Source organism: Diceros bicornis, chromosome 28 (assembly GCF_020826845.1).
Source record: "Diceros bicornis minor isolate mBicDic1 chromosome 28, mDicBic1.mat.cur, whole genome shotgun sequence".
NCBI lineage: Eukaryota > Metazoa > Chordata > Mammalia > Perissodactyla > Rhinocerotidae > Diceros > Diceros bicornis.
In genome coordinates, this window is record NC_080767.1 from 7,874,801 (window position 1) to 7,892,368 (window position 17,568).

Below are 17,568 nucleotides of genomic sequence, written 5' to 3' on the forward strand. Positions count from 1 at the left end.
GTGGGAGACACTGGCACAATTCTGAACTGTGCATGCGGACGGTGCCTGCCGGCTCGAACCAGGGGCCTCAGGCAGGGGCTCAGCCCTCTCCAGGCCTCAGTTTCCCCTCTGCACATGAGGCAGTTGGACTAGATTGGTGGTTTTCACCTGAGGAGGTTAAAAAATATATACCAGTGCCCAGACCCCCCTAGAGATCCTGGTTGTATTGGTCTGGAGCAGGCCGAGCATCACCATTCTGTGTAGTTCCCCAGGGGCCTCTGCCGTGCAGTGGAGCTGAGATCCTCTGGGACAGATGTCTCTTAGAGGTCATCTCGTGCAACCCCCCACCTCACTTTTCCAGAAACAGGCCCAGAGAGGGGAAGAGATTTCCCCCGAGTCACAAAGTGAGTCAGAAACATTGCCGATGGCCAGGGTGGAGGCCCAGCCCCTGCCCACCCCGCACCCCGGGCCTGAGCTCTTGGCACCACATGCCTCTGCATGCTCTGCCTTGATGTTTTCCTTCCCCTCCGGTCTCCGTGTGTACAAAGAGAGAGTTGCGGGTCCTATCTGAAATTTTCAGGAATTTTCTCAATCTGTTTACCAGAAAGTTCTCCCCAAACTTCAGCCATATGGGGCAAAGCTGGAACCTTTGCCCATTCAGCTGTGTGATCAGAGACTTGGAGGAATGGAGCTGCATGTGTGAGAGGGTTACCGCCCCATCTGTCTGCCCAACCTGCCTCTGGAGGGGGCTGCTCGTCACTGGCTGCCTTTCTCTCTGCAGAACATCCCCATACCCACCCTCAAGGCGTATGCAGAAGCCCTGAAAGACAACTCATATGTGAAGAAGTTCAGCATCGTGGGGACACGGAGCAATGACCCCGTGGCGTTTGTATGTACCGTTCTGTTCTGCTGCATTGAGAATTGGGAGCATAGAAACAGAAGGGCTGATGCTTGTGGCCTCAGGATTGCCCGTATCCCATTGACGAAGTGGGCTGGTGGTGGTGTAGTAAAGCCACTGGGCTAGGAGCCAGGAGAGGACATGGACAGAAGGGCCGGTACCTGGAAACCTCCTGTACATTATCCTAGTTAATCTCCACAACCACCCCAATCCCAGGGGTGCAGGTCTCCCCAGTTTGGACATGAAGAACCTGGGGTGCAGGGAGATCAGCCAACTTGCATCATCCAAAGTTGCATGGCAAGCGAGAGGTGGAGCTGAGATTTAAGTGCAAGTCACGTTCAGCCTAAAGCCAGATTTCTCTCCAGTCAGCACCTCACATTTGGACAAGGGCCTGCCTCTCCCTGGGCCTGTTTCTCTGTATCTAAAATCAATGTCTTCATCAGTGGGTCCCGATGACCAATTGTGTTTGTTTTTTACCCATGTCTTAAAGATATAGCTGATCAAATTAAATTGTACATATTATGAAGTAGCCATTGTTTCTTTTTTTTTTCAACATTCAACACATATTTATTGAGAGTCTCTTTGTACTCAGCACTGAATTAGGCTCTGAGATTACGACTGTGACCAAGACAGTCATAGCTCCCACTTCCTTGAACAGAACAGTCCATTTGGCCATGCAAACAACTGAAGGATAACAGTACAGTGTGATCACTACAACATTAATAGCAGGTAAAAAGTGCAAGAATTAGCTTCCCAGGCGTGGTAATTAACCAGTTAGTAGCAATCAGTTTGTTGATTATCCATAAAATAACTTGCTGGGGTTTTGATTGGGATTACATTGAATCTTATGGATCAAGTTGGGAAGAACTGACATCTTGACAATATTGAGTCTTCTTCTTTTTTTTTTTTTGTAAATTTATTTATTTATTTATTTTGTGAGGAAGATCAGCCCTGAGCTAACATCCATGCTAATCCTCCTCTTTTTTTTTTTTGCTGAGGAAGACCGGCTCTGAGCTAACATCTATTGCCAATCCTCCTCCTTTTTTTCCCCAAAGCCCCAGTAGATAGTTGTATGTCATAGCTGCACATCCTTCTAGTTGCTATATGTGGGACACGGCCTCAGCATGGCTGGAGAAGCGGTGCATCGGTGCGCGCCCGGGATCCGAACCCGGGCCGCCAGTAGCAGAGCGCACGCACTTAACCACTAAGCCACGGGGCCGGCCCCGGTATTGAGTCTTCTTATGCATGAACAGGGACTATCTCTGCATTTGTTTAGCTCTTTGATTTCATTCGTCAGAGTTTGGTAATTTTCCTCATATAGATCTTGTACATATTTTGTTAGCTTTATACCTAAGTATTTCATTTTTGGGGTGCTAATGTAAGTGGTATTGTGTCTTTAATTTCAAATTCTACTTGTCCATTCCTGGTATAAAGGAAAGCAATTGACTTTTGTATGTTAACTTTGTATCTTGCAATCTTGCTATAATCACTTATTAATTCTAGGAGGGTTTTTTTTTGTAGATTCTTTCGAATTTTCTACATAGATGATCATGTCATCTGCAAAGAAAGACAGTTTTATTTCTTCCTGCCTAATCTGTACACCTTCATTTCCTTTTCTTATCTTATTGCATTAGCTAGAACTTCTATTACAGTGTTGAGAAGGAGTGGTGAGAGGGGGACACCCTTGCCTTGCACCTGATCTTAGTAATAAAGTTTTGAGTTTCTCACCATTAAGTATGATGTTAACTATAAGTTTTTTGTAGATATTCTTTTTCAAGTTGAGGAAATTCTCCTCTATTCCTAGTTTACTGAGAATTTTCATCATGAATAGATGTTGGATTTTGTCAAATGCTTTTTCTGCATTTATGGATATGATCATGTGATTTTTCTTTTTTAGCCTGTTGATGTGATAGATTACATTAATTGATTTTTGAATGTTGAACCAGCCTTGTATACCTAGGATAAATCCCATTTGGTCACGGTGTATAATTCTTTTTATACATTTTTGGAATTAATTTGCTATTTTTTGAGGATTTTTGCATCTATGTGCATGAGAGAGATTGGTCTGTAGTTTTCTTTTCTTGTAATGTCTTTTCTAGTTTTGGTATTGGGATACTGCTGGCCTTGTAGAATGAGTTAGGAAGTTTTCCCTCTGCTTCTGTTCTGTGAAGAGATTGTAGAGAATTGGCATAATTTCTTCCTTAAATGTTTGGTAGAATTCACCAGCGAACCCATCTGGTGCTTTCTGTTTTGGAAGGTTATTAATTATTGATTCAATTTATTTAATAGATAAAGGCCAATTCAGATTGTCTATTTCTTCTCATGTGAGCTTTGGCAATTTGTGTCTTTCAAAAAATTGGTCCATTTCATCTAGGTTATCAAATTTGTTGGCATAGAGTTGTTCATAGGATTCCTTTATTCCTTTTAATTTCCATGGGATCTGTGGTGATGTCCCCTTTTTCATTTCTGATATTAGTAATTTGTGTCCTCTCTCTCTTTTTTTTTAGTTAGCTTGACTAGAGGCTTGTTGATTTTATTGATCTTTACAAAGAACCAGCTTTTGATTTCATTGATGTTCTCTATTGATTACCTATTTTAAATTTCATTGATTTCTGCTCTGTTGTTATTTTCTTCTGCTTACTTTGATTTTAATTTGCTCTTCTTTTTCTAGTTTCCTATGGTGAAAACTTAGATTACTTAGATTTTAGATCTTTCTTCTTTTCTAATATATGCATTAAATGCTATAAATTTCCCTCTAGCATTGCTTTTGCTATATCCCATAAATTTTGATAAGTTATGTTTTTATTCTTCATTTAGTTCAAAATACTTTTTAATTTCTCTTGAGATTTCTTCTTTGACCCATGTGTTATGTAGAATTGTGTTGTTTAATCTCCATGTATTTTGGTATTTTCCCAAACAGTTATCTTTCTGTTATTGATTTCTAGTTTAATTTTATTGTGATCTGAGAGCAGACATTGTATGAGTTCTGTTCTTTAAAATTTGTTAAAATGTGTTTTATGGCCCAGAAGGTGGCCTGTCTTGGTGAATATTCCATGTGAGCTTGAGAAGAATGTATATTCTGCTGTTGTCGGATGAAGTAATCTATAGATGTCCATTATATCGAGTTGATTGATGGTGCTATTGAGTTCAATTATGTCTGCTGATTTTCACCCTGTGGATCTGTCCATTTCTGATAGAGGGCTGTTGAAGTCTCCCACTCTAGCAGTGAACTCGTCTATTTCTTCTTGCAGTGCTATCTGTTTTTGCCTCATGTGGACTGCCACTCCATTGTCAGGCACATACACATTGAGGATTGTTATGTCTTCTTGGAGAATTGAGTATCATTTCATCTTTATCACTATGCCATGCCCTTCTTTATCGCTGACAACTTTCCTTGTTTTGAAGTCTATTTAGTAGCAATCAATTCCTTTCTAATTTTTAAAATAGGTAGGACAATTTCCTTTGATATTTTTTAAATGATAGAAATAGTTCATAGTCTCTCATTGCTGCCAGTGGGGAACTTTGGGTTAGATGACCTCTGAACTCAGGAGATCACCAGTGGATCCTGAGTTTGCCCATAGAGACATGACAGGCAAAGCCACATGCCCTGTACACTGCTATGTCATGAACCAGGAACCAAGCACATCCATGCTGGCGCTCAGCTCAGCTCCACAAATGTTTATGGGGCGTTGACTCTGTGCCAGGCCAACAGCTGATGTCAGCCCATTCACACCAGTATTCCCTTTGTTGAATACTAAAATGCTTCTGGGCCCATTGGTAAGTAAGACTGCCAGAACTCTGTGAATGCCCCCACTGCCTGCCCCAGCTCTTTTCCTGCCCCCACCCCCAACCCCCTTCCTCCATTCTGGTCCGGCAAACAAAGAGTTGGCACCTGGTATGGCAGTGCCTCTAAGACCTGCTCAGCCACCAGCATGTCCACTTGGATCTGCCTGGTGCATTCGCCTACTGGCTGTTACATATTTTGATTATCAGGCCAGGCTAGGCCTTTCCTGTGGAACAAGAAGGAGGCTGTGGAGAGGGCACAGACTGGGTCCCTCCCTTCAGGAGGATCCAACCTACTCAGGGTCACAGACGAAGCTGACGTGCCATCCTGGGGGTACACGAAAGTGGGGTGAACTGAGGAGGGAGTGATGATTTCAACAAGGAAGGCTTTCTGGGAGCTGAGCCTTGCAAAGGGCTCAGCAAGCAGGGACAGTGGGAAGGGCATTCCTGGCTCAGATCATCATTTCAGACAACCAGGGGCCAGCGATCGCACGTCCTGGGCCCATCAGCTGCTGGTGTCTCCTTTCCTCCGTGATGCATCGTTTCCACCAACTGCTAATTACCTCATTTCCTTCAGAGGCTCTGATTGTCATCTACACCCCCTGGCTGGATTCCTCCGAAACATCTTGGGGGCCACCTGAGCTCCTGTCCTCCGGTTTGCCCTGGCCACTTGCCCAGTGGAGTGGTTTCCCAGGCTTCCCTCTTTGCTCTCTGCTGCTCGGACAAAGAGAATGATGACTCCATGGAATTCCAACAGGGAAATTGAAGAGACAAGTGGAGAGTACATAGGGAGGTTGGGCTCTGCTAGTCACTCAGTGAACAGTGACAGGGATTGACTAGGTGGTGAGCACTGTGGGTACCACAGGAGGAATAAAGTGCATTTTCTTCCCACCAAGAGTATATAGTCTGATGGCGGAGACAACACCAGTATAAAAACAACTCTACACAGGGGAATACAAGTTCCGTGAGGGAGGTTATGGATAAATTCTGTGAGGTTCAAGAGGGCAGGCCACAGCTAGCTGGGGATATCAGTAAAGGCTCTTGAGAATGGCCTTGAAGGACGAGCAGGGTTTGGACAAGTGAAGCAGACAGGAAAAGGCATTCAAGGTGGCAGGGACAGGATGAGCAAAGGCCAAGCGGTGGGAGAGCACTGGCCGTGCACGGGGAACTGAGCCTGAGGGAGCAGTGCGAGCTGAGGCTGAACAGTGGGGAGAACCAGGTCGTAGAGGCTTTGGATGCAGGCTGAGGAGTGTGGAATTCTCCAGGTGGGGGTTCAGGAGCCATGGCAGGTTGGAGGGGAGGAGAGACGCAGAGTTCTGCTTGGTGAAGGAAGTTGCTGAGATCGTCTTGCCTCGTCCTCAGCTCGAACCGCATGAGTGTGTGGGGGATTCGGGCTCCCAGCCAGCCTCCCTCAGTATTTTAGGTTCTGCCCAGGAGGGGCTCCAGCCTTGTTAGGGGTGACTCACGGGTACCCTCGCTTTTCTCCTGTTGCTCAAGGCCCTTGCTGAGATGCTCAAGGAGAACAAGGTGTTGAAGACACTGAACGTGGAATCCAACTTCATTTCTGGAGGCGGGATCCTGCGCCTGGTGGAAGCTCTCCCACACAACACTTCACTTGTGGAGCTGAAAATTGATAACCAGGTGACATGCGCAAGGGTCCCTTCCTGTCCTTCACTCCATGCCACTTGCTGTTCTGCGCTCTCCTGCATGCTGCTCCGGGGAGTACGTGCTGCTGGACAGAGCAGGGCTGCTGGTTAGGAAAGCTCCAGAGCCCAGCTTTGAGGCCTCCCTGCACACCCTCCACCACGCTCACTTTCCTTCTCCGTCATTCCTACCAAGTGCTCTTCCCGCTTCTGTTTGTGTAGCCCTAGTGATGGGGAGCTCACTCATCACCAAGATCAGCCCTTCCATTCTTAGCAAGAATATCCTTCCTCAGAGCCGAGAGAAATCAGCCTCCTATAAGTCCTGTCTGTTGGGTTTACTTCTGTTCTCTGCTGCACACAGGACACATCTAGGGCACAGATCTTATACACTAGGCTAAATAGCCCCATTTTCTTCAATCACTCCCCACTCAATGGGCTTTTGAGTCTCCTTACCATCGAGGTGATTCTGTGGGAAAATTCTAGTTTGTCTTTATGCTTATGTGGTTATCGTTTCTCTATAATTTCTGTGGCTCAGTCATTTATTTTCAGAGTAAATCTTGCAGTTCTGACTTTCTAAGATGTTGCTAATAACAATATCTTGTATGTAAAATATCTTGTATGTTACACATGTTGAGGGTCTGCTGCGGGCCGGGCTCTGTGCTGTGCACCTTACACACATCATCTTGGTCTTCCCAACAGCCTTGCAGGATGTGGGTATCATCTGTCTCAGTTTGCCGAGAGAAAACAGCTCAGAGAGGCTAAGACACACAGCTTCCTCAGGGCCACCAAGTTAGCACTTTAGGAGGTAGGATTTGAATCCAGGTCTTTTTGACTCCAAAACCCACACTGCTTCCACTACACGGCATTGTTTCCAATGTTACAATGCTTTCTTCTTTATGGTTTGTAGATTGGGAACTTTTTTCCCTACATGAAAATTTTTGCTGAATGGTTATATAAATATGTACATAGAAAAAAGATAGGAAGGAAATATAACAAAATTGTAAATAGTGGTTATCTCTGATTGAGATTATCTGTACTTTTTATCTTTATTGTAAATTATTACAAACCTACAGAAAAGTGCATAAAACTTAAATGTACAGCTTAACAAATCATACCAGGCATGTAACTCCTGTCCAGGTCAAGAATTAAAACATCACCAGCCTTCAGAAGATTTCTGTAGTCCCTTCCCACTCATAACCCCTTCAAAACTCTTCACAATTTGTGCCCTAATTACTTTCCTGCCTCCATGTCTTTGCTCTTGCTTTCCTCTCCTCTGGAATGTCCTCCCTTCCCCCTACTCCCTGCTCTGCCTGGAGAAATCCTCCTCTTCCTTCTGGATTCAACTGAAGCTTCTCCTTCTCCCAGTAGTGTTCTAAAACCAGCTGATTGTGCTCATCTCTTCCCAACTCCCCTTCAGTGATGGCACGTTGGTACCTTGAAATCGCCCCTAGTCTGAGTACTTACACTACGGAAATTGGAAAACACTACAAATCTAAACTTTCTTCTTTTGAGAACCAGCATACCACTGCCTTCTCCCATCAGCCTGCCATAGCTCCTCTAAGCCTCCCCTAGAGAGAGTTAGGCACTCCCTCTCTGTGTTCTCCTAACACCTGGGCTTCCTTCTGAGATTCTCAGAAGCTGGTGCTGTGTCTGAGTCATCTCCATTTCCCAGTGTCCAGCTCAGAACTTGGCCCTACAGTGGTCCTTGGTAAGCAGGGCTGCCCTGGATGGTTGTGCATGTCGTTCACTGCACAATGACATGGTAGGGGCAAAATCCAATCCACGTTTCACTCTCCAAGCCTTGGTGTGGGGCTTTGCTCACCCAGAGAGGGTACTTTTTTCTAATTCATATAAAGAGGCCACATGAGCCTGCAGCAGCCCTGTTATGTGAATTTGCTGCATTGGAGTCCTTGGAGTCTCATATGCCAGTGGCCTTGCTGCTGTATCACTCATTCCCAGCCCCTCCCCACCCCACCCTTTATGCCCCCTCCCTTGGCCATTGCTGACCCTGGTTTATTGGAGGCAGAAGGGGCACAGCAGAGGGAACAAAGGCAGGCAACAGGCTTGGCAGCAGCCCTGGGCCAGGCCCTGGGCTTGGCAGGTCACGTGACTCCAAGCCTGGCTGGGCAGGGAGTCAGGGTCTACCCAGCGTCAGCTGAAACCTGACTCCCGGGGCAGAATGTCGGCCTCAGGTCATTGTGGTGGCAGCTGACAGGAGCCAGCTGCCCCCTTCCCTCTCTCGCTGCTATCCCCCAGAGCCCAGAGATGGAGCCCATGCTGACCATCGCCTTCGCCCTCCCTGAACACCCTGGTGCCAGAACAATCGCTTCCCTGGGCCTCAGCTTCCTCTCTTGTACAATGGGGATAACAGGAATCTCTGCTTCTAAGGAGAGAGCAGATGTCAACTATGAGGTTGTGAACTTTGATGATGACTCCAGAGGTGATCGAGGGAGCTCACACTCTAAGAGTTAATTTCCTGAGCAGCTACCGTGTATTGTCATCTCATTTAATGCTCACGAGGACTCTGTCAGTGGGTGTCACAACCCACCACCGTAGTGTAGATGAGGAAACTGAGGCCCAGGCAGGCTGTGTAACCTGCCCAGGTCACACAGTAAGTGGAGGAAGATTCAAAGTCTGTGAACTGCGCCTGTCTGGGCTCTCGGACCCTGCTGTAGTGACGTGTGGGCCTCGCGTGGCTTTTCTCAGCTCTCCCCTCCCCTTGGTGGGAGGACAGAGCACTGGCCAGCACCCGCCTCCCATCCCGGGAGCCTCTTTTCTGGTTCATCTCAGTGTTTGGTGAGTGCCGGCTTCACCCTGGGGCTGTGCTGGGCGCTGTGTGTGAACTCTGGCTCTGCCTCCAGGGGTTCCATGCTGGGTGGGAAGACAGACAAGGACAGAAATGACCATCGGACCAGGTGCTCCAGCAAGCCACAGACAGTGGCTGTGAGTCCACTGGAGGGAGCAATCTCAGTCAGGAGCAGGCATCAGGGCGGGCTTCTTGGAGGAGGTGGAGTTTGAGATACACCGTAGGGTGGACAGTTGAAGTGGAGGCTGAGGCACCTCAGGTACAGGGACCACACGAACAAAGAGAAGGAGAGGAGAAACCGTGGAGCTCATCCAAACCAGACTGATGGTACCCCAGAGGAAAGCCAGACAGGGAGTGGGGAGTGCCAAGGGCTCTGAGTGGGTAAGCTGAGGGAAGGCGGGCTGTGGGCTGTTGTCTGCACCAGTCAGACTAGTGCTCCGGGAAGATGGTGCCCCGCTGGATGGGAGAGGATTGGGGGCGGGGAGAGGGCTCAGGGAGGCCAGCGGGGGCTGTGACCCCCAGGTGCGGGGACCGTGGGGAGGTGCTCCTGCGCGCCCCGAGGCTGGAGACTAGAGGGGGCCCGGCAGGGGTGGGGGAGGGCGGGGCTGCAGCAGGTCTGGGGAGGGGGCTCTTTCGGCCGCGGCTCAGGGGAAGGCCACCTGCGCCTCTCACAGTGCGTCCCAAAGGCCTGGGTGGGCCCACTGCCTCCCCTTGGGTGCCCCAGCCCTGCGCTCTGGGGGGTGCGGAAGAGGAGGTGGTGAGTGGCGTCTGATTTGTTCCGCATTCTTGGTTAGTCAGCGAGGTCTTCGGAGGCCACGGCTTTCTCCTCAGCTCCTGCGCCTGTAACCTGTGTCAGGGGGCTCTGTCCTCCTTTTCCCTTATACGGCCAGAGAAGGGGGCTTGAGGAGTTCTGCTGAGGTTGCCATGGGGCCTCGCAGGCTGGCTCGGGACACGAACTTGGTAACCAGGACTCTGGGGCTGTTTGTTTACTCGATTTCTCTTTATCTCCAAGCCCTGAGACGGCAGGGACGGCGGGAGGGGCAGGGGGCCCTGACCTAGAGCCTCATTTCACAGGCGGGGAAACTGAGAATCAGAGAGGGGATGGACGCGCCCGAGGTCACAGATCAGGTCAGGGTCAGAGCTGGGTTGGAGGCGAGGTGTCCAGCTTTCAGGCAGTTGCATTTAGGGATGGACGTAATGGACGCCCCTAGGGAGCAGGCAGACAGATGGGTGCCTGCAGGCCCCGTCCATCGCAAGGGCCTCTGCCTCTCCTGAGTCACCCTCCTCACTCCCAGCACGGCTCCCTCCAGCAGGCCCTTCTCCAGGCCCCTTGGGCATGGGGCACTCTCCCTGCCCTTGGAGCAGACAAGGCCTGAAAACACAACCCCCTCCCCATGTGAACACACGTGCAAGGTCTGGGGGGTATTGGCCGGATTTCTCACATTTCATTCCAATATTTGACAGTGAAGATCTGCTTAATATTTTGAAAAGAAGCTAAAGGAAGTGGATTGTGTTTTCTTGTTTTTCCAGGTGGGATTATTTTCTCAGTGGAAATTAGTTTAGAAAGAAAACAAAAGCTACGCTGGGATAGGATCCTGAAGGCTCTCCCACAGGGCGACCGACACCCCCTTCATTTTAGATCAGACACTCACGGCAGCTGGCTCACTTTTTTTTTTAAATGAGGCTGAATATGACTTTTGGTTTTGCAAGATGTCAGGAAAACACACTCTTGAAAACCAAGAGAGCGAGAGGTTTTGACCAATCATGTTTTCTGTTTTGTTCCTTATACATTTAGCTTCTAAGCCGCAGCTCTTGGTTTGTGCATAATTTCTGTGTCTGTAGTCCCGTTGCCTAGTGAAATAATTCAGCCTGGAAACAGTCAGTCACTGTCCCTTCCACTAGATGCCAATTATGTTCTTTCGCTGACCTCACTTCTCAGGGAAAAATGAGATCAAATCAGTGGAAATGACACAAAAAGATATGACATAGAGAAAACCCTTTTCCTACACAGATCAGAATCAATCAGAATAAAGATTTGTGACAACCGTCTCGCACCGTGTCAGGTCCCCGTGGAGGCTGCACTCTGTCCTGAAAAACCAGGAATGTCGGACCCAGGGACGACCTAGCTTCAATCTCTGGTACTTGAGGTCAAACAAGGGATCAAGGCCCTGCTAAGCCCCAGCTCTGTCATGTTCTTGCTTTGTAAGTGGGGAAAGTCACCTAATGTACCCAGGCCTCAGTTTCCTCACCTTTAAAGTGAGAATAATACTCATACTCACCTCACTGGGTTTTGAGAGGGTTTAATGTGTTGATCCCTTAATGAGTACCTGGCATTGGTCTTCTCTCTCTAAAGGGGAGGTGATGTTTCTATTGCTTGGTGGTGGAAGGGTGGGATGGGGAGGACTGACCTCTGAGAGAGTCTAGTTCATGCAGGGAACAGCTTTTTCCCTCCTTCCTTTGTCCCTTATGTTTACTTTTATAGAAGTGTAACTTACATATAGTAAAGCAAATACATCTTAAGTGGACAGCTCAATGGGTTTACACACACATATATATAGACACCTGGGATCACCACCAAGATCAAGATATAGAACATTTTCAGCACCCCAGCAGGCTCCCTCATGCCCCTTCCCAATCAGTACCCTCCAAACACAACCATGTCTTGATTTCTATCACCATAGATGAGTTTTGCCTGTTCTTAAACTTCATATAAATAGAATCACATGTATGTGCTCTTTTTGTGCCTGGCTTTTTTTGCTCAGCATGTCTATGTGTATATCAGTTATCATAGCTGTGTAACAAATTACCCCCCAACACTTAGCAGCTTAAAACAAAAGTGAACATGTATCAGCCCACAGTTTCTGAGAGTCAGGAGTCCAGGAGCAGTTTGGCTGCATAGTTCTAGCCCAGAGTCTCTGATGAGACTGCGTCAAGGTGCAGTCTGAAGGACTGACAAGGGCTGGAGGAACTGCTTCCAAGATGGCTCCCTCCATGGCTGTTGGCAAGAGGCCCTCAGCCCCTTGCCATGTGGACCTCTCCATGGGGCTGCTCTAGTGTCCTTACCATATGGCAGCTAACTTCTCCCAGAGTGAGTGAGCAAGGCAGAGAAAGAAGAAAGCCACAAATGCCTTCTATGAGCCAACCTCGGGAGTTATACAGTCCTTTCCGCCATGTTTGTTAAAAGTAAGTCCCTAAGCACAACCACATTCCAGGGAGGGGAATTATCTCTACCTTTTGAAGGGAGGACCATCAAAGAATTTGCGTACATATTTTAAATCACCAGAGTGAGAATCATCTGAATTATTTTCTGTTGCTGCAGTTTCGCCAGAATGACCCTTCTAACCAGCAGAGCTCCCCACGGCTGGAGCATGGTGCCTCAAGGGTGGTGCGCTCCCATCACTGGGGGTGTGTAGGCAGAACAGAACGATTTGGCAGCTGTCATATGGAGGGCATTTTAATACCAGCCAGGGTTTGGGACTCCAGAATTGGACTAGATAATTCCTAGGGCTCCTTTCTGATGTTTTTCCAAGTATTCCCAGGTGTCCATGTCTTCTAGATCACAGAGAAAAGGCCACGATTGGCCCCATCAGAAGTACAAAGGGAGCTTCTTGATGCCCATGGCGCCTGTGGCCTGAATGAGGATCTCAAAGCCACCAGCTCCAGGTCACAGCTCAATTCCACCCAAGTCGTTGGTTGGTTGTTTCATTACATAGTGAATCTGATCATCTTCTTATCAGATTGATAATACGCGGTGTGAGGACACAAGAGCTGTCATACACTGCTAAAGGGCACGTCAGTGTTTTATCCTTTAGGCAGGGCAGTCACAATTTTAATTCAAAATATGCCTGCTTTCAACTCAGCAATTCTATATCTCATGTCCAGCCTAAAGAATACTTCCTCTCTCCCTGCAAACCCCACTGCTGCATTGTTCACAACCAGCAAAAATGGAAGCAAACTAAATATCCTTCTAAACCAGGGCATCCTTGTTATATGACGTGGTTCTCTATGTGCTGACTTGGAAGGGCCTCCAGAAAATATTAAATGAAAAAGGCAAGTTGCAGAACAATAAGTATAGTATGAATCCACTTAAAGAAAAAAACCAAAAATAAGAAAAATCTACATATTTTTGTTATATACTTCATAGAAAAAATCCATAGGAACACTCCCCATTGGCCATGGTGGTTACCTCTGTGGAAAGAGGGGAGGATTGGGGATAAATGATGTGAAGGAGACTCTTTCATTTTACTCAATTTGCTTTCGTATCATTGGAATTTTTAATAATAAGATTGTATTTATTCACAAGTGATTTATTTAATTCTTAAGCAAATCTGACAGGGGCAAGAGTTCTGTGCATCACTCCCCCACCTCCCCACTCCCTGGCTCTGCTCCCAGAGTCTGCTGTTGCCAGGCCTGGCATGACCTGCCCCTTGGTCTCTTCCCAAGAGGCTCCTAATTGCCTTTCACCCACTGGTGAGGTCACCTCTTGATTTTTTAATGCCGTCCAAGCAAGCTGTTCATAGACTCACAAATGCAGGCCCCGAGGCCTTAAAGGTCACAGAGCCTAAGCCTTCCCCATTCACAATGACACGTAGGAGACCCTCACAAGACAGTCTGCCCTCTATTCCCACACCTCGAGGGAAGGGCAGTCTGCTACCTTACCAGGCAGTTCCGTCCACGTGCGGACACTGTTAGTGGTTGGATCACGTTCCTCCACGCTGGGCCAAGGGCCATCTACCCATAGCTCCTCTCATCAGCCCCTCCTGCCTTCTGAGCTCTCCGAGAAACCCGAGTGAGGTGGGAACTAGCACAGGCTCTGAAGCAGACTGCCTGTTCAAATCCCGCAACTGACTATCGCTGTGATTCGGGCGAAAGTTCTTAATACTTCTGTTCTTCATGTTCCTCACCTGTCAGATGAAAGTTATAGTAATAGTACACATTCCATAGGTTTCTAGGGAGGAGAAAATGAGTTAGCTTATGTAAAATGCTTATGACATTGCTTGGCACACAATAATCACTAAATAATAAGTATCTGAAAAGCAAGTAAGAGACCAGAGGTTTAGTTCTGACCCTGTCCTCACGGCCTCTTCTCCCATCTATGAAACGGTTGAGGCCTTGTAGTCGCAGAGTCTCTGGAGAAAGGGACGGCTGGAGAATGAAGCAAGGATGATGCTTCTTAAGATGTATGCACTTTTTCTATTTTACTCTTTAATGTACCGATAATGGTTCTGGTCCAAGATTAACACTCCAGGAAGACTAGCCGCAATTGTCTAATAGAACCTTGTATCCTCTCGCATACACCCAGATACATCTGCGTGTATCTCAGGGACATTGGACCATAGTTTGAGAATGTGGGCCTAGAGGGTCCTCTGAAGTCCTTCCAGCCCCCGGTCAAGGTCAGGCCTTGGCTCTGTCATTAGCCGAGGGAGCACAGTCCAGCTTCCATCAAGACACGGGCTCAGTTCACTCATCTCTAAGATGAAGGTACCAGTTTCTGCCTGCCCTGCCCACCTCCCAGGATGTAGGGAGGTTAAAAGGGGGCAGTTTGCATTGGAGTGCCATGTACCCTGGACCGAGCAACGTAAAGTGTCAGCTTTGCAGAAGCAGCCTCACAGTCGCTGGCAGCCCCTCTGCTCAGAGGAGACAGGTGCTTTCTGAGATTAGCCCATCCTGAGTTCTAGCAGAGCTTTCCTAGCAAGTGACTTCAAGCAGAGGCCAAGCTTCCTGCTAAGAGAGGTGGGCAGGGGACCTGCTGGCTCCTTCTTGGGGCCTCACATGGGCTCTGTACCATCTGCCAGGCCAAGTCAGCCAGAGCCCAGGGCTGTGCTGAGTCCTCTGAGGACAGGCCTGAGCTCTTCCCAGTGCTTTCAGGAGCCTTGCCAGCTGGGCTGGTGGAATTGCACCCATGTCCCTTTGCGTGCCATCGTCGGCGTTCCCAGCCCCATTTGAACCCAGACGAGCTCTGGTGCACTCAGAGTCCCGGGGAGGAGCCCCTTCAGGAGTCTCAGCTGCGGTTCCATGCTTGTCCCTTTGGATGCTGGGTCGGGGATGCATCTTTTCTAACCTCCTGTGTTGCTGTGCACTGAGCGTATTCCTACTTCTTCCATTCAGTTCTTTCCTTGACCTTGACCTGGAGATACTGGGTACAGTGTGCTATCCCAGGGCTCACAGTCTAGGGTAGCACCATCCAATGGAACTTTCTGTGATGATGGAAATGTTCTAGAGCTGCACTGACCAATATGGTGGCCACTAGCCAGTGGCTGTTGTGCACTTGAAATGTGGCTAGTAACTGAGGAACTGAATTTTAAATTTTATTTACTTTTAATTATTTAAAGTTAAAAAAACAATCTGATTGAAAAATGAGCAGAAGATCTGAATAGATGTTTTTCCAAAGAAGATATACAGATGGCCAGCAGGTACATGTAAAGATGCTCAATATCACTAAGCATTAGGGAAATACAAATCAAAACCACAATGAGCTATCACCTCACACCTGTTAGAATGGCTAATATCTAAAAGACAAGAAATAAGCGTTGGCGAGGATGTGGAGAAAAGGGAACCCTTGTACACCGTTGGTGAGAATATAAATTGGTATAGCCACTGTGGAAAACAGTATGGAAGTTCCTCAAAAAATTAACAATAGAACTACTATTTGATCCAGCAATTCCACTTCTGGGTATTTATTTATCCAAAGCAAAGGAAAACACTAACTCAAAAAGGTATCTGCACCCCCATGTTCGTTGTAGCATTATTTACAATAGCCAAGACATGGAAACAACCTAAGTGTCCATCAATGGTTGAATGGATAAAGAAGATGTGGTATACACACACACACTTGAATATTATGCAGCCATAAAAAAGAATGAATTCTTGCCGTTTGAGACAACACAGATGGACCATTGTGCTGAATGAAATGTCAGACAGAGAAAGACAAATACTGTATGATCTCACTTATATGTGGAACCTAAAAAAACAAAAACAAAAAACAACCAAGCTTATAGAGACAAAGAACAGATTGGTAGTTACCAGAGGTGGGGGTGGGGGTGGGTGAAATGAGTGAACTGGGTCAAAAGATGCAAACTTCCAGTTACAAAATAAATAAGTCATGGGGATGTGATGTACAGCATGGCGTCTATAGTTAATAATACTGTATTGCACATTTCAAAGTTCTAAGAGAGTAAATCTTAAAAATCCTTGTCGGGGGAAGAGGGAGAATCTCCCTCTGCCCTTTCCCTTAAGGTTCTTATGGCTGGCCAAATAATCAACAAGACAGGTTAGCAGGAGAAAATAATACCAAGTTTAATAACATGTATACACGGGAGAAAGCAGGGACACTGCGTTTCTCAACACAATAGCAGAAATTCTCGTCTTAAATATCATGTTCAGCCAATGACAAAGGAGGATTTTGGGGGTGGGGGGAGTCAGTTACAGGAGATTACCACTAAAGCACAGTAAACAAGAGTAAGGTTATTATGCAGATTTAAGGCCTCAACTTCCACATTGATAAGCCTCTAGAAATGAGGCCATCCCCCTCTCTTCTCAAAACAGAGAGGGAGATACCTTTACAAATGGAGATTTCCCTTGTAAATGATTGTCTGGCAACTCCTCGCAGGGCCATCCAGAGAATGTGGCCAGAGAGACAGAACTTCCGATAAGATGGGCTTGTTGGTGCCTTTCCTATTGTAACATTTATCCTACATTATCTTTACAGCCATCATGATAGATCTGTTCCAGGAAGGAGCCACCATGTCAAATTCTTTAGGCAGTTAGTGGGGGAGGTCAAATGTCCTCAGAGAAAACAACCAAGGTAAAGAGATAGATTTCAGGGTGGCCAAATCTTGATCTCCCACATCCTCATCATACGAAAAATAATTTTTTGTGTGTGTGTGAGGAAGATCAGCCCTTTGCTAACATCTGCCAATCCTCCTCTTTTTGCTGAGGAAGACTGGCCCTGGGCTAACATCTGTGCCCATCTTCCTCCACCTTATATGGGACACCGCCACAGCATGGCTCAACAAGCGATGCGTCGGTGCGCAATCGGGATCCGAACCTGTGAACCCCAGGGCCCCGAAACAGAGCACGCGCACTTAACTGCTTGCGCTACCGGACGGGCCCCCGAAAAACAACTTTTTTTGTAACTATGTATGGTGACAGATGTTTAACCAGACTTACTGTGGTGATCCTTTCACAATGTATACAAATAGCGAATCATTATGTTGTGCACCTGAAACTAATATAATGTTATATGTCAATTATACCCCAATAAAAAAAATTTAAGTTAAAGAGCCACATGTGGCTAGTGGCTAGTGCACTGAAAAACAGATATGGAGGCAGGTGACCTGAATAAGGCAGATGGATCGGGCCGGGAGTAGAGAGGGACATACAATGTGCCACTGGAGTGTGGAGTGGGGAAAGATGGTTTCCTGGGGTGGGAATCAGGAAAGGCTGAGAAGGGGGCATCT

The 17,568-nt window shown here is 47.2% G+C and overlaps 1 protein-coding gene across 4 annotated transcripts in view; it reads left to right on the forward strand.

Annotated features, from left to right (window-relative positions):
• TMOD1 (tropomodulin 1) overlaps window positions 1-17,568 on the forward strand; it is an 84,194-nt gene that overhangs the window by 57,916 nt on the left and 8,710 nt on the right. For 2 of the 4 annotated variants that reach the window (XM_058523593.1, XM_058523594.1), the window contains 2 exons: window positions 761-868; window positions 6,158-6,301. In XM_058523593.1, the coding sequence (XP_058379576.1) occupies window positions 761-868; window positions 6,158-6,301 (252 nt within the window). The remainder of the gene's footprint in view (window positions 1-760; window positions 869-6,157; window positions 6,302-17,568) is intronic. The other 2 variants (XM_058523595.1, XM_058523596.1) reach the window with 1 other exon arrangement.